The sequence below is a fragment of the Alexandromys fortis genome, unplaced genomic scaffold, assembly GCF_014885135.2.
Source record: "Alexandromys fortis isolate MF-2015 unplaced genomic scaffold, M_Fortis_MF-2015_v1.1 scaffold_84, whole genome shotgun sequence".
NCBI lineage: Eukaryota > Metazoa > Chordata > Mammalia > Rodentia > Cricetidae > Alexandromys > Alexandromys fortis.
Genome location: NW_026068017.1, coordinates 1,915,075 through 1,941,307, shown reverse-complemented (window position 1 = coordinate 1,941,307; position 26,233 = coordinate 1,915,075). Strand labels below are relative to the sequence as shown.

General features: G+C 50.2%; 1 protein-coding gene across 6 annotated transcripts in view; it reads left to right on the top strand.

The window, feature by feature from the left end:
- Wscd1 (WSC domain containing 1) overlaps positions 1–26,233 on the top strand; it is a 39,635-nt gene that overhangs the window by 9,284 nt on the left and 4,118 nt on the right. For all 6 annotated transcript variants that reach the window (XM_050162814.1, XM_050162816.1, XM_050162815.1 and 3 more), the window contains 6 exons: positions 653–1,336; positions 7,784–7,898; positions 8,774–8,958; positions 12,266–12,387; positions 24,022–24,181; positions 25,207–25,371. In XM_050162814.1, the coding sequence (XP_050018771.1) occupies positions 919–1,336; positions 7,784–7,898; positions 8,774–8,958; positions 12,266–12,387; positions 24,022–24,181; positions 25,207–25,371 (1,165 nt within the window). In that variant the 5' untranslated portion in view covers positions 653–918. The remainder of the gene's footprint in view (positions 1–652; positions 1,337–7,783; positions 7,899–8,773; positions 8,959–12,265; positions 12,388–24,021; positions 24,182–25,206; positions 25,372–26,233) is intronic.

Here is a 26,233-nt window from a genome sequence, read left to right as displayed (position 1 = left end):
TGCTCCCAGTATACAGATGGCAGTATCACTGCATCCCAGGGAGCCAGGTCCCTGTGTGTATTTGTTGAGTACCTGCAGTATACCCCTGCCTGCGTGGGGCACACCTGTGTTTTAGCAAAGCTGTGTTTCTGGCCGAGCTGGGTAGCAGTTTAGAAAACAGGTCCGGAGAGACTTTGGAGCGCTGATTCCCGTGCTCCCCAGCTGTGCAGCTTCAGGAAATTGCAGTGCCTTTGTTTTTCTCATCTGTATAGTGGGGACGTTATCTAGCTCACTAGATTGGAGAGAATCAAATGAGATGAAAGCATAACTCATTGAGCTGAGGGCCTGGGGCTACTGAGGAGTCAATGGAAGCCGTGGTTGCATGCCTTCCTCCTACTGTCTGCTGTCGTCATTACTGGCTCTTCATGGCCACTATCCAGAACAATATTAACCTCATGTCACACATGAGGAAGCTGAAGCCCAGAGAGGTTCCACAACTTCCCCAGTGTCACACAGCTGGCCAGCAGAAGAGCTGGGATCAGAACATTCTGTCATGTGTTCCTGACACAAAGCTTACCCCTTTGTTAAGTCAGCCATAGGGCTGGGGAGTACCCTGGTCCAAGAAGGGGGCAGTGGACCCTATCATCTTAATATTATTTCTTCACTTTCCTAGGTTCCTGAGACTGACGAGGGCCAGGAGAACTGAGGGATGGGGGAGACGGTGACTCTTGGGCAGAAACTACCAACACAGGGCTTGTGGCTGCTGGAGAAAAGCGATGGTGACATTTGAGACGCACAGGGACAGCAGCACAGGAGTGTACTGACAAGTGTCCAGTGCCAGGATGCTGGGATGACACCTCTGGAGGCCCTGGCGTCCCTCCTGCCCAGGTGCTAGGAGCCGTCCCCAGGCTCCAGCTGGGAGCCCTGCTGCCCAAGGGCATGGCCAAACCTTTCTTCAGACTCCAGAAGTTTCTCCGCAGAACACAGTTCCTGCTGCTCTTCCTCACAGCCGCCTACCTGATGACCGGTAGTCTGCTGCTCTTGCAGAGGGCCAGAGTGGCCCTCCCACAGGCCCTCCGGGCTCCTGGCAGCCTGCAGGCCTTGCCGGTGGCCACTGTGGCACTGGGTATGGGCCTTCTGGATGGCAGAGGCCTCCATGACCCCCACAGTAGCCCTGACCTAATACTTGATGTGGACACACTGAGGAGTCCTCTGGCCCGACTGCCACCTGGAATCCGCTGGCCCCGCAGGAACCGCAGCTCACTGAGGCGGCGCTGGCTCCATCACCTCAACAATGACCCCCAGGGACCACCCACCCTGGGCCCTGAGGCCCCTGGACCAGTGAGCCGCAGCCAAGGTAGGTACTCTGCTGCTGCCAAGAACCCTACCCAGGCTTCCATGCATTGCCCCTCTTCTTGGCCCTGTGGCAACTAATGTGATACTGTCACCCAGAGTGCAGGCTTTGATCTTGACTCAGTCACACCCTGCTGGGTGACCTTGATTATATCATTTGTTTCTGGGTCCTCTCAGGTGGAGGTAGAGTCGTTGACTCTACTGTTATGTATTGGGGTGGCCTGGAGCAGTATGTCATGGGGTATATGTCATGGGCTTCAGAGCCGGAGCAACTGCTGTCCTTCAGAACTGGCGACCAGCACAGTCTCAGGTTGTCATACATCAAACAAAGCAGAATCTCCTGCTTTGGTTGCCACCAGAAATCCCCTTATCTACTCTCTAGACCAGTGGTTCTCAACCTTCCTAATCTGTAACCCTTTAGAACAGTTCCTCATGTTGTGGTGACCCCCAACCATAAAATTATTTTCGTGGCTACTTCGTTCCTGCAGTTTTGCCACTATTTTGAACTGTGATGTAAATACCTGATATTAGGATATCTGACATACAACCCCTGGGAGGGGGTCGTGACCCACAAGTTGAGAACTGCTGTTCTAGGCCATCCTGGTGCACCCCTAAGCTGAGAGCCACTTCTCAGGGGTACCTCATGAATTACTTGGCCTGCTAACTAGAAACTGTTACCACTTTAGTAAAAGTGGCTCATCTCTACAGTGTTGCTCTTCTGTGAAGCCACTGTATCCGGCACTATTATTTCCCCAGTTCAGAGTGAAGACATTGAGGCATGGGGATGTTTAGTGAATGGTCAAGGTTATTCTCCTAGTTTGGGGTTTTTAGTCCCAAAGTCAGAACTCAGATATAAGTAGATCTGGGCAGGAAACCCTGTCTGGGGAGTGGCAGGGAGATCAGGAAAGAAGGCAGCCAGGAAAAGTGTACAATGGAGCAGGTGCAAGCTGATGGAGGCTGCTTGAGGTAGGAGGGGGCGGGAAACAAAGCAGAACACATCTCAGGGCAGCCTGGAGTGGCAGGCCTAGGAGTGGGCCACGATGGGATCACCTTCACACTGCTCTAAGTCCCACGATGGTCCACTGTGGCCTGGTACTCTGTGCACAGAGTTCTGTAGATTCTCTGTACAGGGCCCAGGGAACATGCTGGGTGCCTGGGGAACATACAGTAAGTGCTGAAGTTGTGCCTGAATGAAACTGAACTTGGTTACTCTGATCATCCTGTTGTCACCTTATTCAGTCCTGTGCCCCAAGTCACCAGGTTCTCTTGTCCCGAAAATAACGTTCATGGATTGCTAAACATAGATTTTTAAGCATAGTCCGTAGAGTGCCTAGCATACGTAATAAGCATAGTGCATAGAGTACTTAGCATAGAATATTAAGCACGGCACATAGAATATTAAACATAGTGTACAGATTTCTTAGCCTAGCGTTTTAAGTGGAAGACTGTAGGAGGATATAAGGCAAGTAGGGTGTCAAGCTTAAGAATAAGAGAAAGTGTCAGGCTTAACTAACATTTGAGATGAAGGATGGATGGATGGATGGATGGATGGATGAAGGATGAATAGATTGATTCATCCCTTTTATGTTGCTGAAACTCAGATCCCAGGCCATGGGATACTAGGCACACACTCCACTGTTGAGTCACACCCCAGCCCTAATTTATTCTGAGAATGAGAAGATTCCAAGGCATAAAAAGAGCCCAGTTTTTCTTCCTTGGAGAGAAGACTCAGTGAGCCCGACTAAGTGAAGACTAGAAGGCTGTGGGCTCTTGTCTCTTGGGAAGGGTGTTTTTCAGACATCATTCAGCTGATGTTCATCTCAGTGGGTTCTCTAGCATGGCCTGCAAGTAAGAGGAGACAGAGGAGCTAGTGGTGCCACCATTTTATACATGTGTGCCTTCTGTAATCTCTCCAACACACCAAGAAGCTGGGTCTCTAAGCAGGCATTACCAGGGCAATTAATTTAGACTAAAGTGCAGGTGACCAGGAGAAGGCCCCATGGGTTTTTTTTTGAGAGGAAGTTTTGTGAAGTTCATGCTTGCAGAAGACAGAGCTGAGTTCCTCTCTTGCTATTGCCACTTCATGGCTCTGTGACCTTCAACAAATTGACCTGAAGTCTTCTCCTCATTTCTTTCCATCCTCTTTTACTGAAGACCTAGTACATTAGTTCCCATATGTATTTTGCCTTGGGCTCTTGAGTGCTCTGGAGTGGAGTCAGCTATATAACCAAATAATCACTGCAAAAACTTACTGAAGGATGATGAAGGCATGGCTTGGAGCTTGAGGCAGAGCAGACATTTTATATCTGCTCTGCATATGAGGGAACTAAAGGGCCTGGTCATCTGGTTCTGGTCATAGATATATCTAAGAGAACCATTTAGTTACCCCTAGAGACTAAATGAAATGCAAGTCCTTGTAATGAAAGCAAGAGAGATCACAGTAAGATTTAAGCAAGACATTCATCAACTGCTGTCCAACAATATGGTTTTGGGTGTGGAAAAAGATGGTATACCTCCTTATCTGTTGATGGTCCCTGTCCCTGATCTCCAGAGTGCCCCCATTACCAAACAGAGAAAGGGTTAACTCTGACCACACCAGGGTACAATGGGGCATCCAAGGTCCAGTCCCAGGGCTTGACAGTGAGAACTCAGAATGATCAATGAGCACCACCCCTCCATGGGTGATTAAATATTCTGAATCTTCTGCAGGACTTTAAAGATAAAATTAGTCTCCCTTCAGACTCTTAAAAAGCAGTGTCTGAGGGAGGTATGGTGACATGCTGGGAGTCTTCAGAGATTGCAGAGGAAGGCAGACCGCTGGCCTGGGAGTCCCTGTCCCTTCCTCTGGTAGGACACTCTGGCCCTGCATGGCCAAGCAGGTCTCCTTGGTCTAGAGAGTGGCCCACAGTGTAACCCTCGCCCAGCTGCTGGGGCGGCAGACAAAGCAAGCATCTCTTTGCAGCCTGGGCATCCCGCCATCCCCTGAAAGGGATCCTGCAAGCCACGGAAGCTGCAGGAGTCTCCATCAATCACTGAGCATTTCATTATACCTTGGACAACATCCATAATGGGATAAAATGTCAGTAAGTTTACTAGGGGAAAAATAGTAACTTCTCCATAGCCAGTTTGTTTTTTATTGATAGTAATTTTCAAAGACATTCCAATATCTCCAAAGCCATCGTTAATAGCCTCACGACTTGTCCATTCTGATGTGCAAATGAACAGATGCCGAGTCACAGGCGGTAATGCATCGTCTTCGTTTCAGCCCAGAGTAATAAATACGCCTCAGGATTGTCCCAGCGCATCCCTGCGTCCCTCGAAAGTTCTTGCTTTTCTGCACATTCTTGCCTCTGTCAGGGATTTAGAAAAGCCATTTGTTATGTTAAGTGACAAAGGGCTCCTTTGCTCCCCCACAACCCAAAGGGGCCATCTGTGTCTCCAACCCTGGCTTCACCCCAAGATGGGGCTGCTGGGCGGAGAGGCAGTGGGTGGGGGGCTTCCTCTTCATGTGGTCACGGAGTCCAGCTGCTCAGTACCCAGCCACTTCCAGTTTTCCGCAGTCTGGCTGTGGAAACCATTGCCTTCCTCTCGTCTACTAATGTGCTAATTATTCCACTAGTGTTTACTGATCCATTGTCCCGCTAGGTCCCAGGTTAGACTATAGGATCAGAATAATAATAGACAGTATTTATTTGAGCATCTGCTATGTATGGAGCATCGCTTTGTGTAGATGTCCATCTGTCATCTCGTTTAATGTAATCTTCAAAGAGCCTACTGATGCAAGCGGCGCTCTTGCCACTTTAGCAGCGAAGAGTGTGAGTTCCAGGGAAGTCATTGAGAATTCTTCATTCTTCAGAATGAACTATTAAAAATAAAATAGTCACTCCTGGGTCCCTGCTGGCACTCTGAGGCTTGTGTTAGACATTGGACACGTGTTATCTTGTGGAATTCTCACAACCAGCTTCTGGATTGGTACCATGTTCCAGTTTTGTAGATAGGGAACCTACACCTTAGAGAGGGGGTCACATCCCAGGTCACACAGCCCCGTCCTGGCAGAGCAGGAATTCAAGACTCCACTGTCCCATTCTCAGAAACAGGGATGCGCCGTTCCAGCACCGGCAAGTCTTGACCGGGTGCCTCTCGAGCTTCGTGCTTCGTTTTCAGCGGCAGAACTTGTGTTTGGAATGTTTAATCGAAAGCTGAGATGGACTTCTTTGCTGTGCCAACCAACACATTGGAAATCTCTCAGACACTGCTTTTCTTTTACTAAGTAGACAAGCAGAGAATAATTCATGCCCGCTGCTCTGGCTGGGTATTTTCTGCAGCCTATATGATGGATTCGGGAGTCCTGCGGCTCTTGAGAGAGAGAGAGAAGTTTATAGGGATTCGTACCAGGGAAATAGCCCCCACAGGGAGTAGGTGCCTGTGGTTGGCATGCTGAGTGTGGCCACATGTGTTGATGCCCAGCCCTCTGTGGAGGTGGCCTCAGGAGGCATGGAATTTACAAGAGGCCATACTGAAGAAGGTGGCTTTGGCTTCCTCTTCCTGGCATCTTCTGACCTGAGATTCCCTGGAGCCCTGGACAGTGAAAGTGCAGCTTCATGCTGCCATGACTGTCTTCTGCTCTGGGAGTTTAGGCCCCTGGAACTCAGAACCAGGTGTGGTCAGCTGGGCCACCTTTCTGTCCTGGGACTCCTCTGCTTTACCCTGAGGCTTTGGGACTACCAGTGTGGTTTGTGGAGCTGCGACCCACTGTTTCCAGTTAGGTGATAGCAGTGGCATTGTCTGCGACCCTGGTGAGTCACTTGGGGTAAAGATGCTGTCCCTACCCTCCAAGAGGCTTCCGGTTTAGATTTTTTTTAACAACAAGTTAATGGCTGGGATTTGGCTGACTTTGCCTGTATCTTTAAGGCAACATCTTTGAGTGCCGAGATCCTGGGGCGAGCTGGAGTGACAGGGGAAGGACCCTGACCTTAGGATAGGTGTGAGGCTCTGGCTAGAAGAGAGGAGGGAACTGGTCCAGAGCAAAAGTGCATCCACCTGACAGCTGGGGAGACTAAGACATGGACAGTCGAGATGACCCAGCAGAGTCTGAAGTCTTCTTTACCTTGGCAGCACTCGCAAACTGAAGATCCCCCCCCCCCCGCTCCGTTTCAGCAAGGAATGGACATGGAACCCTTCCCCACAGTGCTCAGCAGAAGCCTCCATTCCTTGTGAGGGCCCATGACCTCCCTCTTCTCTGGCCAGCTCTATGAAGCCGTGAGGCTGTTAGGAAGCCTGACCCGTGTTTCTGGTGCACGCTCCAGGCGACCTTTAAGAGGTCCTGAGCTGCAGAGCTTGCCACTCTCAGAGTGTGTGCAGCATCAGCACAGGTGTCCTATCCAGTTCCCAACATAGCACTTGTGGATGTGCCTCTCCAGTTTGGGGACCATGTGAGAGAGTGTTTGCAAATTCCCAAATGCCATTTCTTCAAAATACTGTGATGCATGTGACATTTACAAGCCTGGAGCTGCGCTTGCATTCTCCAAGTTTCTCTGCAAGTCTGGGAGATAGCTCCTTCCTGTCAGTGACAGGGCAGGGCTGTCAGCAGCTCCCACCTGTGTGTGCACGCTTGGGTCTATTGTGCTACTACCCTTTGGAGTCATCCCCAAGTGTCGCTGGCTGGGGAGGTGCTGAGGGTGTGGCAGAGGGCTCCACAATCACTTGGTTACATCAGTTCTACAGGGGCACCTGTCTCAAACTTACAGACTGTTTACATATGCTAGCAACACTCTGCGGAAAGGTGGTTTTAAAGAGACCCCTGCTTATGATACGTCTTAGGTTAGCTAATTCCAGACTTTCCCTGGATCCTGTTCTCCCTCTGGGCGCATGTGAATGTGGCAGGACGGTGTCTTGGGACCACAGTAGAGGCAAAGGGCCTCTCTGAGGCTAGGAATGGAAGAGAGGGTGAGACCATTAAACCATCAATGTTTACAAGGACTCAGCTGTATAAAAATGCCAACTGCGTTGATTTGACCATTGCACACATATGTTGGATCATTGTACTGTACCCCATCAGTATATACAATTAATAGTGTGTGTGTGTGTGTGTGTGTGTGTGTGTGTGTAAAACTCATATCCAAGCACGGGAAGAGGAGTGGTGGAGAAAGCTACAGTCTGGCTCCAGTTTCCTGGCACTACCTTTAGGTGCACAGTAGGCCATTAACTGGGTGCATATCAGGCCATTAACTAAGCAAAGATGCAGAAAGCTTCCCGGCTACCCACTTGGCTCTTGTGCTGGGAGAAGTTGAAGAACAGTTCTCATCCCCTCTACTTTCTACAGAAGCTTGTGGGTCAGGCAGGGCTGGCCATCCCCCCTTTTCCTCACTGGTTGCAGGCGGGCATACTTTCCCATGGCTGGAGGTGCTCCCTGACTCCTAGGCCTGATCTCTATTGTGCTCCCTCTTTGCAGGCACTTACCTGGGATGCTTCAGTGAGGAAGGCCAGGAAAGAACTCTGAAGGGGGCAGTGTTTTATGACTTGAGAAAGATGACCGTGTCGCACTGCCAGGATGCCTGTGCTGAGCGGTGAGTGTTGAGCTGGGCTGTTGACCACACCAGAATAAGGTCAGAAGACAGGCTCGGAACCAAGGGCATCATGGTTGCTGGTTGACTGCCCTGATTTCATTACACCAGCGGGTAAGGAGGAGGAGAAGGGGCTGGGCAGCAGGGCCCTGGAGTATCACCTATTGCATGGGTTTCAGGCCAGTGCTGTGCTGACACTGGGCACGCCTTAATCTCCACCTGTGACCTGTGATTAGGCAGCTCTGGATCATCTTTTGCGTGTTTACACCACAGCAATTGGCAAACACTGCACACCAGAGCTCTGCACATCTCCTGAGAACCCCATCCCCATGCATCCATCACTGATGGAATCCTTGTAACTTGAGACTGTAGATGAAACTGAAGTTCAGTCTCAAAGCTGACAAGAAAGATCCATGGGGCTTAATAGTTTATTCCAAAGAAAACATTATTCCCTGTACTTAGATGGCATTTAATTATGGGTGGAACCTGATTCCCTAGGCCAGTGGTTCCCAACCTTCCTAATGCTGTGACCCTTTAATACAGTTCCTCATGTTGTGGTGACCCCCAGCCATAAAATTATTTCATTTGTACTTCATAACTGAAATTTTGCTAATGCTGTGAATTGCAATGTAAGTATCTGCTATGCTTATATATATATTTGACCCCTGTGAAAGGGTAATTTGCCCTCACAAAGGAGTCGGGACCCACGGGTTGAAAACCATTGGCCATGCCCCTGCCTGCTCACCTAAACCTCATTGGAGATTCAAGTCCATCCCTAAGACTCAACTGTCATCACCTGACTCTGACCTTAACCATAGTTTGGATTCCAGCCTTAGCTCTAGACCCAGCTTGGACTGACTCACACTGTGTCCCTGCAGGTCCTATGTCTATGCCGGCTTGGAGGCTGGTGCAGAGTGCTACTGTGGGAACCGGCTGCCAGTCACACGCGTCAGCCTGAAGGAGTGTAACCAGGAGTGCAAGGGGGAGAAGGGCGCCTTTTGTGGGGCTGTTCGTCGGCTCTCCGTGTACAGTGTGGGGCTGCAGCAGTCGGGCTCCAGGAAGCGTGAGTGTGCCAGCCTCATCCCGAGATTTTATATGTCACCCATGTCCCGCTAACCCTACCCACAGCCCATAGGCCAGAATTGGAGCCCCCTTCTTTGTCATCCGCACCAGACTGGTTCCTGGCATGCTGCAGAGAGAGAGAGGGAGAGGGAGAGAGAGAGAGAGAGAGAGAGGACCATCAAAAACTATAACTACCTAGGTTTACAACTGGGCACACCTTCCCTTGTCCCCGGCAGAAGAAGCTAAGTAGGAAGCCTGGGTTGATGGTGTGGTTACAAATAGCTCAGTTCTCTTTGTGCGGTTCCGGTCTGTTCTCTAACTTTGTTGGATAGAGCTAGGTCTCTAGCCCTACGGTGGTGAATTTGAGGGGCAAAAACTGGTTTGAGGAGATAAAATAAGACTTGAGAATGTGCATCTACAGCCCACATTTGTGTGTGTGTGTGTGTGTGTGTGTGTGTGTGTGTGTGTGTGTGTGTGTGTGTTTGGGGAGTTTAACTTACACCATCTACCAGGGCCTGCAAGCTCTAACATAAAAGTTGGTTCTGGAGCTTTTTGGAGGAGCAAGAACAAAATCTCTCTCTGGAGAGCTATGCAAACAAACAGGCATCAAGGGTTCTCAGATAAATTCTAGCCAAAGATGAGCATACAATTCAGAATTACATAGCTTGCAAAGAAATAGCTCAGCCCTGAGGACGATAGTTGGCCACAGCCACTGCACATAGGGCCAAAGTACAGGGATATTGACTGCTAGAGATGCTCAGGTGCTTCTTGCATCGGACAGGTGTGCCTGGGAGCCGAGAGGCCTAGATGGGGCAGTGTCTTGGAATGAAGACACTGACAATACAGACGAGCTCAAGGATTTGCTAGTGAGTCCATTAACTCAGCAGAAACCCACTGACACCTAGTGTGTCCCAGATTTACCTTGTCTTCCCTTGGACATATCCATAGACTTTCTGAGGACTGGACTGGCCATGTTCACTTCTTGGATCTTTTATTTCTTTGGCCTTTGATCCCTTATCCTGATCCCTGGTCCCTTACTCCTGAGATCTAGCAGGATCAGGCCTGAGGTAGACTCTGGGCCACCCTACCAACTTCCAGCAGACTTAGAGACAGCCAGGTTTTTTTGTTTATTTGCTTGCTTGTGAGACAGCCAGGTTTTTTTGTTTATTTGCTTGCTTGTTTGGTTTGGTTTGATTTGGTTTTGAGTTTTTTGTTGTTGTTGTTGTTGTTGTTTGGTTTGGGGTTTTGTTGTTGTTGTTTGGTTTTGGGTTTTGTTGTTGTTTTGCCTCTGCTTTCGATCGGCTGAGGGACAGATGGTCGGTCATTCAGGACAACCTCTGATCTTGAGTGGGCCAGAACTGCTATCATGGTTCATATTGGCCGTGGTGTCAGTGTCATCTCTGCAGCCAGCTGTGTTTCTGACCTTTGCATTCCGCTCCACTCTCTAGGAGCTATGCTAACAGGCTGTCAGGGGTGATCAGGTGACCACCCTTTGTAAAGTGCAGCTTGCGGCTGCTGGGACACATGCACAAGTATGCCCTTGCCTTCGAGTTGGGATGAGGGTCAGTCCTGACACTTCATCAGTGTCTTCCCTCGACAATGTTTCTCTGCCCTGCGTGGCCCCAGGGCTCTCATCTGGGGAATCCACAGTGAGGGCTATAGAACAGTCTACACTTAATGGCATCAGCCACAAACTGTCACATCAGGGATGTGCACAGACCATTTCTGTGACCACCCAAGCCACATGGGTCACTTCCCTGTTGTGGGTCATGCTGAGCTCCACCCCCCCTCCAGTCCCCCACCAGAATACTGTGCCTCATTCTGTTCATTCATTCACTCAGCGCCGCTTAGCATCTCTTGTTTTAGTGTTGAGGCTGGTTGCAGGGAACCACACACAGCCTCCTTCTGGGAGCTCCATTCTGGAGTCTCATGACTCTCCCCATTGCCCCGCAACCCTGCCATGGCTTGGACTTCCTGAGACACTAGTTCCTTCTCCTGTGTTTTCCCTGCCTTAGTGGCCCTCCCTTCCCTTGTGCTCCTCAATCCGTACCCTCGGCATCTGTCCCATGCCAGTGATTGAGCTCTGAGGCCTGAGCTAAGTCTTTGTTCTTTGTGGCCTGGCCTTGCCACGGGATGGCACAGAGTCTTGTGTGTGGTATATGTCACTAGTTTGTGGGCTATTGTGCCACAATCCTGTGCAGGTGGGGGGTGGGGGATGGGTAGGATACAGCTGTCAGGAGCTGGCACTGGGACATGCAATGCGTCCATTACAGTCCTTAGAGCTTGGAAGATGTCTGTCAGTGAGGAAGAGCCCTCGAGTCTATGACACAGGGCTAGTCATAGGCTGGACAGCTCAGGTCCTGAGGACTGGAAGTCAGCCATTTTCTTTGTAGCAGGTAGCCCTTCTTGGCTCTGTACACTGATTCCCAGACCCCTGGTTCTGTGGTCAATCAAGATGGGCTTCCAGGTCCAGAACTTGGCATGACTTAACAGTTTATACTGAAAAATTCCTTCCCTGATGGAGCCTGGCGAGAGTTTGTGCTGCTGGCCAGATGTGGCGGGGAGAGCAAGCTTAAGTGAAGATGTCAAACCTCAGGAAACCTGATAGGAAGAGGAGTGTGGGATGTGAATCAGATGTCAGCTCAACAAACTTATCCCCAAGCAGCTGGTGCTGGAACATTCCAGAAGGTTTGCTCAGTACCAAGAGAACCAAATAGTGAGCTGAGCTTATCCACCAGAAGGTTGAAGAACAACTTGGCAAGAAAACTTCTTTGTGACTCAGGAATGAGGAGTATCCCTAGAACCCGGGCAGGAGTTCCTTGTCTGCCACAACACAGCAAGAGGCAACAGGAAGTCCAGATGCCCAAGTCCACTTATTTCTCCATATGTATTCTCGGGAGCCATAGAACTTTCTAGACTACCAGCCTGCCAGATCACTCTGAAAGCTAGCATAAAGTAAAATACAAAATGAAGGAAAAAAAAGAGATACCTAGACCCCTCACCTCTACCCCCACCCCCAAAAATTTGGCAGGAAAGGCAACCCCTTAACTCTGATCTTTGTCAGAGACCCTGGGTGACCATGGTTTCCATGGTGGATGTTTCTCAGGTGCTTGGCTCAAGCCCGTCTGGACCCTTTCTCTCTCTCTCTCTCTCTCTCTCTCTCTCTCTCTCTCTCTCTCTCTCTCTCTCTCTCTCTCTCTCTTGATATCTGCCCCTCCTGAGTTCCTGAGTCTATTCGCATAGGCCTTAGGACCCAGAGCCAACCACAGATACCACTTGTCACCCAAAGCCCATTTCTTTCCCTGCAGGACGGACTGCCACCTACCGAGGGTGCTTCCCGCTGCCAGAGAACGTCACCCACACCTTCTCCTCCTCCCTGACACAGGCCAACATGACTGTGGAGACATGCTCTGGATTTTGTTCCCAGAAAGTAAGAACTGTTACCTTTGTGTTGTGCATCAGTCATACAGTGTGCATGGTGGGCTTCAGAGCAGGGGCAGGGCCCATGCTGGGTCACACACATCCACTCTGACAGCCCAGTGGCAGGGTGAGGCCTTATAGCCAGTGTCTCACAGGGTGTGTTGGGTAGTTCACAGGCAACATGATTTGAGTCTACATAGGGAAGGCTGTAAGCTAGAAAGAATGTGCCTGCCTGCCTTTCTGCATGGAAGCTCTTAGCACAAATGTCACATGTTAAATTGACCTTGTTTGGACTCAGAGATGCTGGCTCAATCCTTAGGGACAGCTGATGGATTTTCCATTTTCTGTGCTAAGGGCTGTGACTGGCTGCAGGGGCCATGTCACAACCATTCCTGTGGTTCAATGCAGGCTTTGGAAGGGAGTGGAACTCTGCTGGGGCTAAGCTGGGCAAGGCACCAAAGCCTCTGTCCCCACACTGTGTCCCTTTCTCAATGACAGGAAGAGCTGTGGGCAAAGGCTGGTGGAAGTTGCAAAATTAAAGTCAGAAGTGTATGAGGTGTGGTGGGGGAGCTCCGTGTCCACAGAGCACAGAGGCATTAGGCTGAGTCTCAGCCACCTCACACTGTGGTGGATGCTGCCTCTCTGTAAGTGACCCTAGGTGACAATGGTCTGGGGGGTCTGGGACTGGTACAGTAGCTTCGAGGCTCTGTGGTATTGGATAGCGTAACAGAGCAGAGCTAAGGGGAGGAGAGGGCATTGCCTTTGATGATGGTGACAATGACCGTGAGCAGAAACTAATACTGATCACACATACGTGCTAAGTACTAATCATTTCAAGCACTCGTTAACGAAGTCAACCTTCCTGAGGCCTAACGGGATGGCTGGGATGATGACTTGCATTTTGGCAGGTGAGGAAACTGAGGCAGCTAAGGCAGAACAATCGCGCTGTCTGCCTGTGCTCACTTAGTACTGGTGGAGCTGGGGGTTGAATGGAGCAGGGGCAGCGTGGGGGAAGTGGTTGTGACATCCCTCCTCCTGTTTCACCCAGACCCTACAGCCCCAGTAGGTGCTGCCCTCTTCCTGTTTCCTCAGCTCTCTGGAAATGCTTCTCTGGCAAGTTGGAGGAAAACAAAGCTTTTATAGGCGTTTTCCTCTCGCCTGGGTGTAGTCCTGACATACTTCCCCAGCTTTGCGTCACCAGCCTTTGCAAAGCCGCTGCCATCGGGGTGACAGAGCAGTCACCCCTTTTGGTGACTCGCAGACATCTGGCCTGGGAAATCACGCCTTTTCTCATTTTCATGGTGGGAACTGAATTCAGTGGGGGAGGTAATAAGGACTCCCAAACAACTGCCAGACCTGCCTTAAGTTTTGAGCCATTTCCCCCATAGGGTCCCTTAAACCCCAACTTCCTTCAGAATGTAGAATGCCACTGGTCTGGGGGATAAAGGCAGACTTCTCAGCAGCTTTGGAGGGGCCAGGCCTTTGCAAAGAAAGGCTGCTTTAATCTCAGCAGGGGACCCCTCATATCCCTGGTGGCTATAGGATTCAGCTCAGGTTTGCAGAGGGATAAGCCTGGACACAGGCACAGCCAGGGCTCCTGACTCCACCATCTGTGCTTTCAGGCACTGCAACCTCTTGTGACAGAAGGTAAGGGAGAGATGAGGAAAAAAAAAATGGGCTGAGGAGAAAGTGCAGTCACCACAACTGCAGGCCTGGACCCACTGCTTAGCTTTGAGTAAGTGATGTGTTTATGTAGAACACAGTAAAGAGATACCAAGGCGATGCTCCTGCCTCCCTCCCATCTAGCCTCCTCCCTGGGAGTCAGCTTATTGCCCTGGCTTCCTGTGACCACATTCAGAAACTGAATATTCAGTCGGTTGCATCCTAGACAGGTCCATTACAAATCCCACATCTACGGGGAACACAGGGCCTGTCCTGCCAGACCATCCACCTTAGAGATCACTCCGTATGGGTTGAGAAAGTGAACTCCAGTCTTTCCCAGCCTCACAGATGTCCTATAATTTATTTAACCGATCCCCTGCCATTCAGCTTTTAGATTGTGTCTACTCATTTGCTTTTACAAACAGTGCCGCAGTGACTATGTTTAGGTCATTTTGTATGAGTGAGTCTGTAAGGAAAAGAAGAGAGAATAAAAAATACACTCTGGGTTCAGGAGATATCTTTGTTGTTCAGTCTCTGCTGCCAGAGTGCCCTTGGCAAAGGTTGTACTAACTTTGCACCTCTTTGCAGAGATGAGGGAGTGAATATAGCCACTCCTGAAGGGTTCTCTTTCTTCTGGGAGGGGAGCTCCTAGGAAAATGTCCCAGTATTCTGGATGTGTCTCCCCCGGGCAGTCTTCTAGAGCCCAGAGAGCTCTGCCTGGTGGTTGCAGACAATAATTTAAAGATGAGAAACTCCTTGCTATTTTCAGCTCTCCTTCATATTTACTGGCACAAATCCACATCGCTCCAGTTTTACAGTGACGTGTGCCAGAAGATCCCCGCAGGCTCTCGGTATCATAAGCCTTTTGGCACCTTAGCACCTTGTCTGACTCCCCTGCAGATGCACCTCAGGGGTGAGTTGCTGGCTTAGTTCTAGCATTTGCAGCAGCACAGCTCATCAGAGCCACATGGAAAAACCCCCTCACCCTCCCCCGCCCCCCCCCAATACCCTCAGAGCATCAAGTGTGGGAATCATTTCACTCCTCTCTTGTCCCAGCCCTGTCAGGAGGGGACATTTCCTTGAGTCCTATTGTTGAGAGCTGCAGGGGTTTGCAGCTGTGGAAAGAGTCACCCTTTACAGTGATCAAATTGAAAGTGACTTTTAGCAAAGTGCATTTAGCAGGATTTGGCTGAATTGCCTAGGCTAATGTTTACCGTGCTAAAATCGTGTGTTGGGTACCTGCAGAGCCCAGCGATGGGTGAGGCTCTGCAAGGTAGGGTTTAATGGCTGGGGAGGAGCCAAGATGCTTGGCTGAGTAAGGCTAGTGGCTGGAAGAGAGGTAGGTAAGTTAGAGGGGAGGAGGAGCTGGAGCACGTAGGGCAGTGTGAGCAGATGGATAAGGAGAATGGACATTGATGGTCATTGTGTGGTAACCACTATGTGAAGACAGCAACATTGCAAGAAGAGGCACTGGGAGTCGGGGTGAAAGGCAGGGTGGGAGAAAGTTACAAAGAGCCTTGGGAGTCTGCCTTAGTGTTGAGTGGGCCGTAGTTTTCTTTTTTGTTTTGTTTTACTTGTCCCCAACAGGAAACAGGAAGCGACTGATGATGTAGTTGGGGGAGAGGGGTGTTGCTGTGAATAGCGTGACACTCTCCATCTGTAGGCGGGATGCTCTGGACCACAGGGAGCAGTGGAGCTCATCGGGGAAGGGCTTGAGCTGAGAGCTGCTACAGGAGCCAAATCCTCTTGAGAGGATGGGGGACCCACCTGGGAGGAAGGTGACAAATTCTGTGTGGGTGGAGAGTGGCTCTGGCTGGTAGAGTTCTCCATAAATCCTTCTAGGAGGCAACATTCTGCAGGGTCAGCCTCAGAGATGCTTGGCAAAGCTGCCACGGAAGTCTACCTATGATCTGGCTCTGGAGTACGGGATTACAGCTGTGGCCAGAGCAGAGCCAGTAGAATATCCTCGATGCATCAGAGTGTGCCTCTGGTCCCCAGGCTGCCAGCCTGTCTCCCTTGTCTTCCCCTTACTCACTGGTATAATGGGACTCAAGGCCTCAGCTTGCAGATTTCTGGGTTTGGCTTCGCCCCTCAACAAGGTCTCGGCCTTGGACTGGACCTTGAAGGTTGGAGAATTCATTGTTTCAGGAAAATTGTAGGATATTTTAGCAAGGACCCCAGATTCTGCCCATGGGATGCCAACAGGAACTCTCCCCTCAGGGGTCACAACTCAAACTTCAGACATTGGCCAAGATCTGTGGAGGTGAGACCTACAGCCCTGGAAAGCCAACTTGAATAACATTGCCCTGCCCTGCCTTTCCCGTGGCACTGAATTCCACTTCCTGCATGAAGGCCTGGGGTGGGGAATGCACTGGAAGTTGACCAGCCGTGGCCTCTGCAGGGAGTGGATTCCTTCCTGACTTCCTTCCTGTCCAGAGTGAGTGCGTGGTGGGACAACAGCGAAGGAATGCTTGGCTGTACTCTCCTGTTCCCAGTCCAAGTACTCCCTCCCCTAGAAAGACCAGTGGCACGGCAGGACTGACCAGCACCCAGCCTCATCACATCTGCACTGGGCCAGAAAATCAGTTCAGAGGCCACATGCAGTGGGAATGGCCAGATCCATACTGCAGTACAGACATTGAAAATGTGTCCAGACATGGGGGGGGGGGCCTGGGTGGTGCTCCCAGCAGGGTGTTCAGTGGGGCAGAGCTAAGCCTGAGGGTGTGAGCCTAGGGCAGCAGACGTGAGAAGTGGTGCTTAGAAGCAGGAAATAGAGCACCCCCTCCCTGCAGCACTTCTGAGCTACCTGCTGAAGGATCTCTCGTTGGGACTAGGTAGATAGCACAGATTTAAGAAGCTCCGAGAAGGTAACTGAGCAATAAAGAACATCTGGGAGCAAAAACCAGCCTCTAATGATCTTTTTTCACTAGCAATGTTAATTATATATAATAATGGATTCCACTCTGGCATTTTCACAGTACACATAGTGTATTTTTATTGTGGGCACCCATCCCATCACCTTCTCCTGTTTCCCTCCTCTTTCTGTTGACCCCTTTTCTCTTCCCACCCAGTGTCTTGTGTGTTTTCACATCTTTATTAATGTTGATGGGAATTTCATTAGGGTTGTTTACAGGATCCTGGCTGAAGGGTTGTTTACAATAGCATACTGGTGGCTATGCCACAGGAGGAAAAAAATGTATTTTTCAAGATGGGTTTTTGATCCTACTGCACCTATTGGTTTTGTGGGAGCCTAGGCAGTTTGGATGCTCACCTTACTAGACCTGGATGGAGGTGGGTGGTCCTTGGACTTCCCACAGGGCAGGGAACCCTGATTGCTCTTTAGGCTGACGAGGGAGGGGGAGGGAAAGGGGAAGCGGTGGTGGGGAAGAGACAGAAATCTTTAATAAATAAATAAATAAATAAATAAATAAATAAATAAATAAATAAATAAAAAGGGGAAAAAAGATTATGTGAGTCAGATATGTACAGTGAGTGCAGTGCCTGAAGCAGCCAGAAGAGGGCATCAGATCCCCTGCTGGACAGTTGTGAGCCACCCAACATGGAAGCTGGGAACTGAACTTGGGGCCTCCAGAACAGCCACAAGGGCTCTAAACCAATCAAACATCTCTCCAGCTGCCCCTCCCACCAAAAAGAAAAATACATTTTAAAAGCCCTCTAAAATGGTCTTGTCTAATTTCTGATTTTTTGGGGAGATAAAAGGAAGCTTGCTCCTTTCAGTCACCCTCGAGATCCTGATGCCTTCTTTTTTCCATGCAAGGTAGGAAGTAGCCGGGGTGGCGGGTTAGATACTTCCATTGGACTGGTTCCATCTAGGGTGATGAATTTAAAGACTGATATTTGTGTGCAAGAGCAGAGACTGTTGTGGGAGTGAGGACTCTAAAATGGGAAACTGTGAAGTCTGACACTGTCTGCAAGCAGGTTAATAAGGTGTGACTGCCCCCTCCCAGTCGTATTGCCTCTGGAACTGGAAGGGGTAGCATGACCCTGAGCTTGTGTTTTCCCCCAGTTTACCTGCTCTGACTAAATCCCCCTGATCCCCAGTAGATGGGAGAGTCCCACCCCAGGGAGACCCCCAGCAACCGTCTTTGCCTACGGTGGAGTCTGTGGGAGTCTGAGATCAGTGATCCTTGACATAGCAGGGTTTTCTTTCATTGGGCCGTGTATGTGCCTTCCAGGAGCAGCTCAGGACCGGTGTTTAGACCAGACACGGTGGCACACACCTGCCGTCCTAGCACTCAGGAGGCACAGGGACTGGATGACCGTGAGTTTGAGGCTAGCCTGGGTTGCACAGTAAGACTTGATCTCAAAAGAGCAAGGTCCGTGGATGGGGATCCCTGAGCTCTTGTTTTGCTTTGTAAGACCTTGGTTGCATCCCTAGGACAGCACATACCAGAGTCGTTTAAAAGCCCACACAGAACCTGCGATATTGAACTGTGCGTGTACTCATTGTTTTAGGGGGTTGCAAAGGTAGAAAGGTATCTGTTACAGAAAATTTGAAGGTGCAAAAGTAGAAATAAAACTTACCTATAAGTTTACTATGCCAGAATAAAAAAGAGGTAAAAATATAGCAGCCTTTTGACCTTATCCTAGGTACATGTGCAAGAGCTTTGTTTTCTAATGTAAACATTGGTCTGTGGTGCCTTACATTCATCCTCTTCTTTAATATGACCTGGACATTTCTGTTGCCTTGCTGTGATTTTTGTAGATGTATGACTTTCCACCCTCCCCTCTTCTCCTCTTCCCTCTGCTTCCTCCCCTCTCTTTCCCTTCCTTTCCTTTCCCTCCCCTCTGTCTGCTTCCCTTCTTTCTCTTTCTCATTTCTCCCCCTCTCTCGCTCCATTCTCTCCTTCTTTCTTTTATGCATATGTATGTGTGTATATGCACACAAGTGTGGAGGTGTGTGTGTTCACACACACGGGCAAGCACACATGTGCAAGAGCTCACAGGTACATATGCATGTGGTAGCCAGAGGACAACCTTGGGTATCGTTCCTCAAAAGCCATCCACTTTTGGTTTTATTTAGGCAGGGGTCTCTCACTAGCCTGGAGCTCACTAAGTAGGCTGGGTTGCTGGCCTGCAAGCCCCAGAGATCAACATGACTCTACCTCCCCAGTTCTGGAATCCCAAATGTGCACCACGACATCTGCCCTTTTTAATGTGGGTTCTGGAACTCAGGCCCCCATGCTTGTAGGGCAAGCACTTCACTAATGGACCTAGCTCAGGCCTACTTCCTTATTTCTTTTGTACTCTTTGCTTTCTTTTCTAGCCTGCGAGCACATTCATAATTATTTCCTTGAGCTGCATTAACAAGGGAGCTAAGGATCTGTGGTTTCATATGTACACATGGAAGTACATAACAAACTTTGGATAAGTTTTTCTGACTGTGTCTTGTCTTTCTCAAGTTGGTCCTGAGAAGGGCTTGAACTTGTGATTGTTGGAGTCCTAGTCCCTGCCTGCTATTTTTCATTTGTGATGCTGGCTGGTCCTGCCACTTCCATTCTCCACCATTTGTGCTGCATGGAGGGAGAACGCCTTGTAGGCACAGATCCAGTGATGTCACGACTTACGTTTTGTGCTTCCCGAGTAGCTCATTGTCCAGGCGATGATTGTTTCTCTGAGTCCTCTGAGTCTTTCACTCGTTGGACATGTTTGAGAAGCTGCCTCAGGAGGATCTGGCTCTTGCCCTGATGGTTGGATGCCAGGTCCCTGGGCTGTTGGTGGTTGGGTGTGCCTTTGCCAGTTCTTCTCTCTTACAGTGTTTGGCTTTCATGGAAGATATTCTCTGGAAAGTTGGTCTAGTTTGCCTATTACCCATGGACTTGGGTCTTCTCAAAGCCATGACAAGCCTACTGATACCTATAGGTTTCCCCAAGCCATCATGTTTGGACTTTTCTTCTACCCGTGGGATGGATGTTTAGCATGAGCTCTGGCATCTTGAGGCTGGATGTCTGGAAAAGGCCTGCACGGAGAGCTTTACACTGAGTGGGTGCTGGTAGTCTTGTAGGTGGAGCCTCTCGCACCATTCTTTGAGCCACTCCCGCATCCCCACCATCCTAGCTGATGGGTACTTCCTGGAAGGCACTTGGAGCTTGTTTCACCCCTAGATCCCACCCCATGGATGGAGATATCCACAGCCACAGCCCAGGCCTTTGCTCATGGCTCCCGGCGAGACATAGAGCCTTACCTTCTATCTCAAGACCTGGCCGTTGCCTGATGCCTTCTCCTGGGTCAGGCTCAGTCCCATCCTGCCCAAGTCTCCATCCCAGGCAGGTGCAGGATCAAGACTACTATGCTGTGCATCCATCCTGCCCCAGGACACCGACCTACCTGCCTCTCCTCCGTCTCTGCTGGATCCCAACAACCCCACGCCATGTTCAGGCTCTCTGCCTGCTTTTTCTGCCTGGCTTTTTTCAGCTTGNCCCCCCCCCCCCCCGCCTCTTTCCTTCTGTCTTTTTTTTTTTTCCTCGCTGAAGGTTAGAGTGGAGGCAAGGGCGTGGGAGAACTGAAAGTTGGAAGAGAGATAAGATTCATCAATATTTAACTTTTATGGAAATCTTGTCCTCGAAATCCCATGGGACTGAAAATTGTTCTGTGTTTTCAGGATCCAGAGATGTCGCTGAGGCAGTTATGTTTGTAAATAAAACTGTATGACTATGTGCAGCTCTCCCGTCGCTCTGCAAACACCCGGAAACTTGACAGTTTAATCCACTCAGGGAGGGAAAAGGGTTTGGGTCACTGGTGGGGGCAGTGACATGCTCATGAAGTGGGCAGCCCTGGGATATGAGAATGGAAGGCTCGACCTCAGCAGCATCAGTGCCACTGGGGAGAGCTAGGAGCCCTCCAGCCTCAGCAGAGCACAGGCTGGGGACACCGTTGGCCTCAGCCGGGATCCCAAGATAGCAGGGTCCTAGGTGTGGGATGGCTGACTCAGAGATAGTCGCTTTCCCCTCCCTTACAGTCTTTGATGCTCTTGACCTTAGCTAGCAGGAATATGGCAGGTTCATTGTCAACAGGTTTTGATGGTGGTGGAATCTAAAAAGGATGTTCATTCATTCATTCGTTTGTTCTTTCATCAAACACTTACTAAAAATCTGTCACACATTAGAAGACTGTTTTAGACCCTGAGGGTGTGGCGACACACAGGACACAGAAATCCCTTCCCTGTTTACATCCTTGTGAGCAGGGCAAGACAACAAACCAGGAGAAGAAATAAAACCTAGGGTATGCTGCGCGGTGGTGAGTGCAGCTGTGAAGAGAAAGGTGGGGAAGTCCTTGGGAGTTTACCCAGGAGACATTCATCCTTAGATGTCTCAAAGCCGCTCTGTTCACAGTGGCTGGAAACAGCTCAGACGGCCGTCAAAAAGTGAGTTGGTCAGCGCACGGTCCAGCCACACGTGGAATTCTATGTGAAAGTAAGAAGGAACAAGCTGCCGACGTGTGAAGCGGCGGGGACGGATTAAACAAATGGTTTTCTGAATGAAAGAAGCCACGCTCACAAAAACACACACTCTGCGATTCTATTTATGTGACACTCTAGAATGGATACTGCTGATTCGCAGTGATGGAAAGCGGGATGGTGGTGGCTTAGGTTGAGGCATGGAGAGATGTAGGAGAAAGGGCAGCGGGACCTCTCGGTGGATGGAAGTGCTGCCTGCCTCGATGTGTGTTCGTCAGAGCTGACCAAGCGCTAGATGTGGGGTCGGAGCACTCCATCAGGAACTTAACAGGCAGTATGCACACACAGCGAAGGAGGAGGGGGGAGAGCTCTCAGTTTGGAAAGGGGTAAACAGAGGAGGACTCACTGAGCTGGGGGCTAGAAGAAAGCGAGAGTGGTGTGTGGGGAGGAACATTCCAGGCCATTGAAATAACAGGTGCAAAGGCCCTGGGGTGGGAGCCTGGCTCAGTAGCCAAGGAATGAAAGAGCCCGGTGTCTTAGCTGACTCAGGCTGCTACCTCAGCACCACGGACTGGGCAGATTAAACAGCAGGTATTAATCTTCACATAACTCTGGAGGCTAAAGCTAGAATCATAACTTGGAGGAACCAGCAGCCTTGGTTTCTCCTAAAGCCTCTCTCCTTGACCTGTATCTCCCAGGGTTGTTGGATGCTTACATTGGCCTGCTCTTCCTGTGAGGACACCAGTCACAATGAAGGGCCATCCCAACCTGATGGCTTCATTTTGATTAACTCTATGGAGACTTTGTTCCTAAATAAGGTCCACTCTGAAACTCTGCCGTCACAGGCTGTGCGGGAATGAGCAAGGCACCGCCAAGTTACTGTGTGCTCCCTAAGGGTAACACGGGCCTGGAAGCCCCCATTGGGGTGAAGGTTCTACTGAAGGACAAGGAAGGACGCTGGTATGGTGAAGGAAAGGGGTGAAATTGCAGGGGCCGTACACCACTTTTCACCAGTTCACATCCACGGGGAGTGACTTCCAGGAATGTCCCTAGTCAGGCTACCAAAGGGGCTTATTTGTAAAGCAGTGTGGGGCCCCTGTATGGAATCTACTTAAATACACAGTGGGACCTGTCAGTCCCTTGTGTCAGTGAGCACAGCGCCATCCTAATATGAAGAAGGATGGGGAGGTGGGGGACCGGGATTTCTGGGCTCAGAGGAGAGGCTCCACAGTGCCGTGGGAGTCAGTGATTAGCATTTCTTCCTGGCTGTGTCCCCCAGGCTCCGCTTCGCCTCCCCTGGCTGCGACACTATCTCTTGTCTAACATGAGTGCATGGCTCCTCGGCTTTACCAAGCCATGCACAGAAAGCGCTATTGATTTTCCTTATTTATTTATGAGATTTCTTGCTGTGGGCAAAAAATAAAAAGGTTTGTGCAGTGGTTCCCTTCGCAACAAACACCATCCTCCACCCACTGCCTCCATCTGTCACACAGGCTCTGGGCCTAAGAGGCCTGCTGTGCCCCTTGGGAGACATGGGGGTGGGGCTGAATGTCCCACCTACTGCCCGGCATGTAGTGGGTGCTCACAGGCATGTGTTGTGGAGGTGACTGAATGCATTTCTTGAATGAACTGTGGCAGACACTCAGAAGGGTAAGGAAACCAAACATGTCCCATTCCTATGTGAAATGCCTACTGGATGTCAGGAATAACCACTGGGGCCCAGCTCATCTAGCCATCAGCCTACAGGGTATATTTTATTGTCTTTTATCAATGGTGAGAGTCTGAGTGGTTGAGCATCTTGCCCATTGTTGTACACATGAACCAGATTTCACATCCAGGCCTTCAGGATTCTCTTTCTGCTGTATGATGTGGACACTCCAAAGCAGAACAAAAGCCCACTTGAAAGCTGGCTGAGCCCTCAGAAATAGGTGTGTCCAGTCTCTGTCTGGTGGGGACTTTCCGTTCTCAGAAAGGTCCCATCCATCATCTGAGCATGTCAGGAAGGAACAGGATTTGTGTTTCTCTACTCTTCAGTCTTTGGAGAAAAGACTATAGGATCTGTCCCCATTCTGCTGTGAGACCTCTCTAGGCCAAGGGTTGGCTTTTGTCCATTTCCAGGGGGAGCGTAACCAGCCAAGGGTCTGTTGTCTAACGATGCGGCGCTCCACATCCCGAGCTGCCCGTGTCAGCAGAGCTGGCTTCCTGTCCCCACAGCTTCACTTATGTGGATGTCTTCCCTGATGTCCCCACTCTACCACTCCTGCCAGATGCCGGCCACAGCCTGGACCCTGTTCCAGGACCTGCCCAGCGTTCTGGGCTTTGTTCACCTGTGCCCAGACGCTCACTCAGTGTGGTGACAGTTGTCACCCGTTCATTCTGAGCTCCTGCAGGGCAGAAGTCACATCTCACTTCTGTGACTACCTCTGGTTTGGACACAGAGCCTGGTGGTCATCCCTGCTGAGCCTGTGTGAGTGGCAGCACCTCCACAGAGTGCAGCTAACACCTGAACCGCAGGTACAAGCCACTCCCTCCCTGGCCTCACGCTCCTCCTCTTCTTCCCTACAGGAATTTCCTCTGGCCATCCTCCGGGGCTGGGACTGCTACTGTACCTATCCTACCCCCCAATTCAGCCTGCGGGATGCTGTGGATGGAGCACTGTGCAGCCAGGCCCCTGAGGCTCAGGGGCTACCTGGCTACTGTGAGGTTTACCAGACACCTGTACAAGGTGAGCTCTGCATACCCTCCTGGACTGTGGCGTTGGTCTGGAGCAGTGGTTCTCAGCCTTCCTAATGCTGTGACCCTTTAGTACAGCTGTGGCGATCCCCAACCATGACATTATTTTCATTGCTGCTTCATAACTGTAATTTTGCAACTGTTATAAATTTTAATGTAAATATTTGATATTTCTGGCAGTCTTAGGTGACACCTATGAAAGGGTCGTTCTAACCGCAAAGGGTTGAGAACTACTGGTCTGGGCCCAAAGTGCTCCCAAGGCTAGAAAGACTAGGTATGCCTAACTATAAAGCCACAGGGTACAAGGTATGTAGAGTTCCCTGTATCTCTTCTCAGTAGATAAGTGAGAGGAAAGGTCGGGTGAGGCCAGGCTTCTTTTGAAAATATGAGCTATTGGGGATGGTAGTATAAGAGGCAGAGAGGAAGAGCAATGAAAAGGGGAATAATGCAAGACTCAGAGGCACAGGAAGGGCGCTTAGGTCTCAGAAGCCTCCATGTGCTTGCAGGCCCCTAGGGTGAGCATCATCACAGTTGGGCTCTGCTGACCCCAGGGACTGATGGGAAAGACTAGCTCATAAAGAGAAGCATCCCCGCTGTTGTCCAGTGCCTCCAGGGATTGCCCCCTAGTGACTTGTACATCTTCCAGTAGCCCTGGGGAGAGACCATAAGAAGCACAGCTGTTGGCCTGAGATCAGCCCAGCTTCAGTTCATTGCACTGCAGTGGCATGGCTGGGTCCATAGTTCTGTCCATCTCCCCTAGCAGAATCAGGAGTTCTCTGTGTTCTGCCAGGATACTTTGGCTGTCCCAAAGAGCTAGAGTGGGGTGAGTGTCCCCCACTCTACTCCCAGAACACTCAACTCCCAGCCACGAGGGATGGGAGGCTTTATCATATCACCAGCCACTCAAGGTACAGGTGACAAATTGCTTAATCACCAGTCCCTGTCCAGAGGACTTCGGCAACAGCTCTGAGATCACAGTGCAGGTGAGTGACTCCTTGGTGACTTCTGGGCTTTCAGACACCCGGTGCACAGACAGGAGGTTCCTGCCCAACAAGTCTAAAGTGTTTGTGGCTCTGTCAAGCTTCCCTGGAGCTGGGAACACATGGGCAAGACACCTGATCGAGCATGCCACTGGCTTCTACACAGGAAGCTACTACTTCGATGGAACCCTGTACAACAAGGGTAAGCCAGGGGTGCTGGGGAAGAAGAGGCAGCCCCATACGGTCCCCTCACAGACCAGCCCTCTTCAGAGCACTGGAATTTCTCCATTGCGCCCCAGACAGTAAGGGATTAAGGGTGAAAATTAATCTGCCTCTACCTCTTTTTTCCTGGCAAATGGTAACTCTTCGAAATGCCATTTAAAAAAAAAAAAGGTCCAGAAATGCTCAAGAACTTTATGATTTCTAATCTTTCCCCTGTAAAACTAAGCGGTCTCATTATGCTGAGTAAATTAACTTAACCGGCTCAAGTTTGTGAGCTGCTCAAGAACGCAGACCCTCAGACAAGTCAAGTGGCGTCTAAATTTGGCAAAATGTATTTCTCAGTTGTCACGGGGTGCAGCATTTGCTCTGGGCTTCTGTACCAGAGTTTGGATTGCAAAAAGAGCTGATACTGTCAGAAACCAAACAACCTAGTGTGCTTGGCAGCAAGTTCTTAAAGTGGTTGTGCATGTGTAGCCTAGCCCATCTTCCCTGAGAGGCTAAGGGCACCTACAGATGCGGGAGACAGTTGCCAGATAAGTACATGGCCCTGCTTTCTTTCACCCCTGTGCCCAGGCTGTAGTGACCTACAATATTTGCCTAGGAGGCCTGTACCAGCTGCCTGGATTCACATGTACAAAAGTGGCCAAAGAGTGGAATGCCAGCTTCAGGGCTGCCAAGAGGCACCTGGGCTGTGGGCTCTCAGACATGGCCTAGCATTCATTTGGCTATAGTTTGAATCTTCCTCTTAATGGCATCCTAGCCTGTTTGATAAAAATCAATCAAGGCAAATGCTTCTGGTGTTTGACCCATGACATTAGCAAGCTTTGGTGGGTAACCTCCAG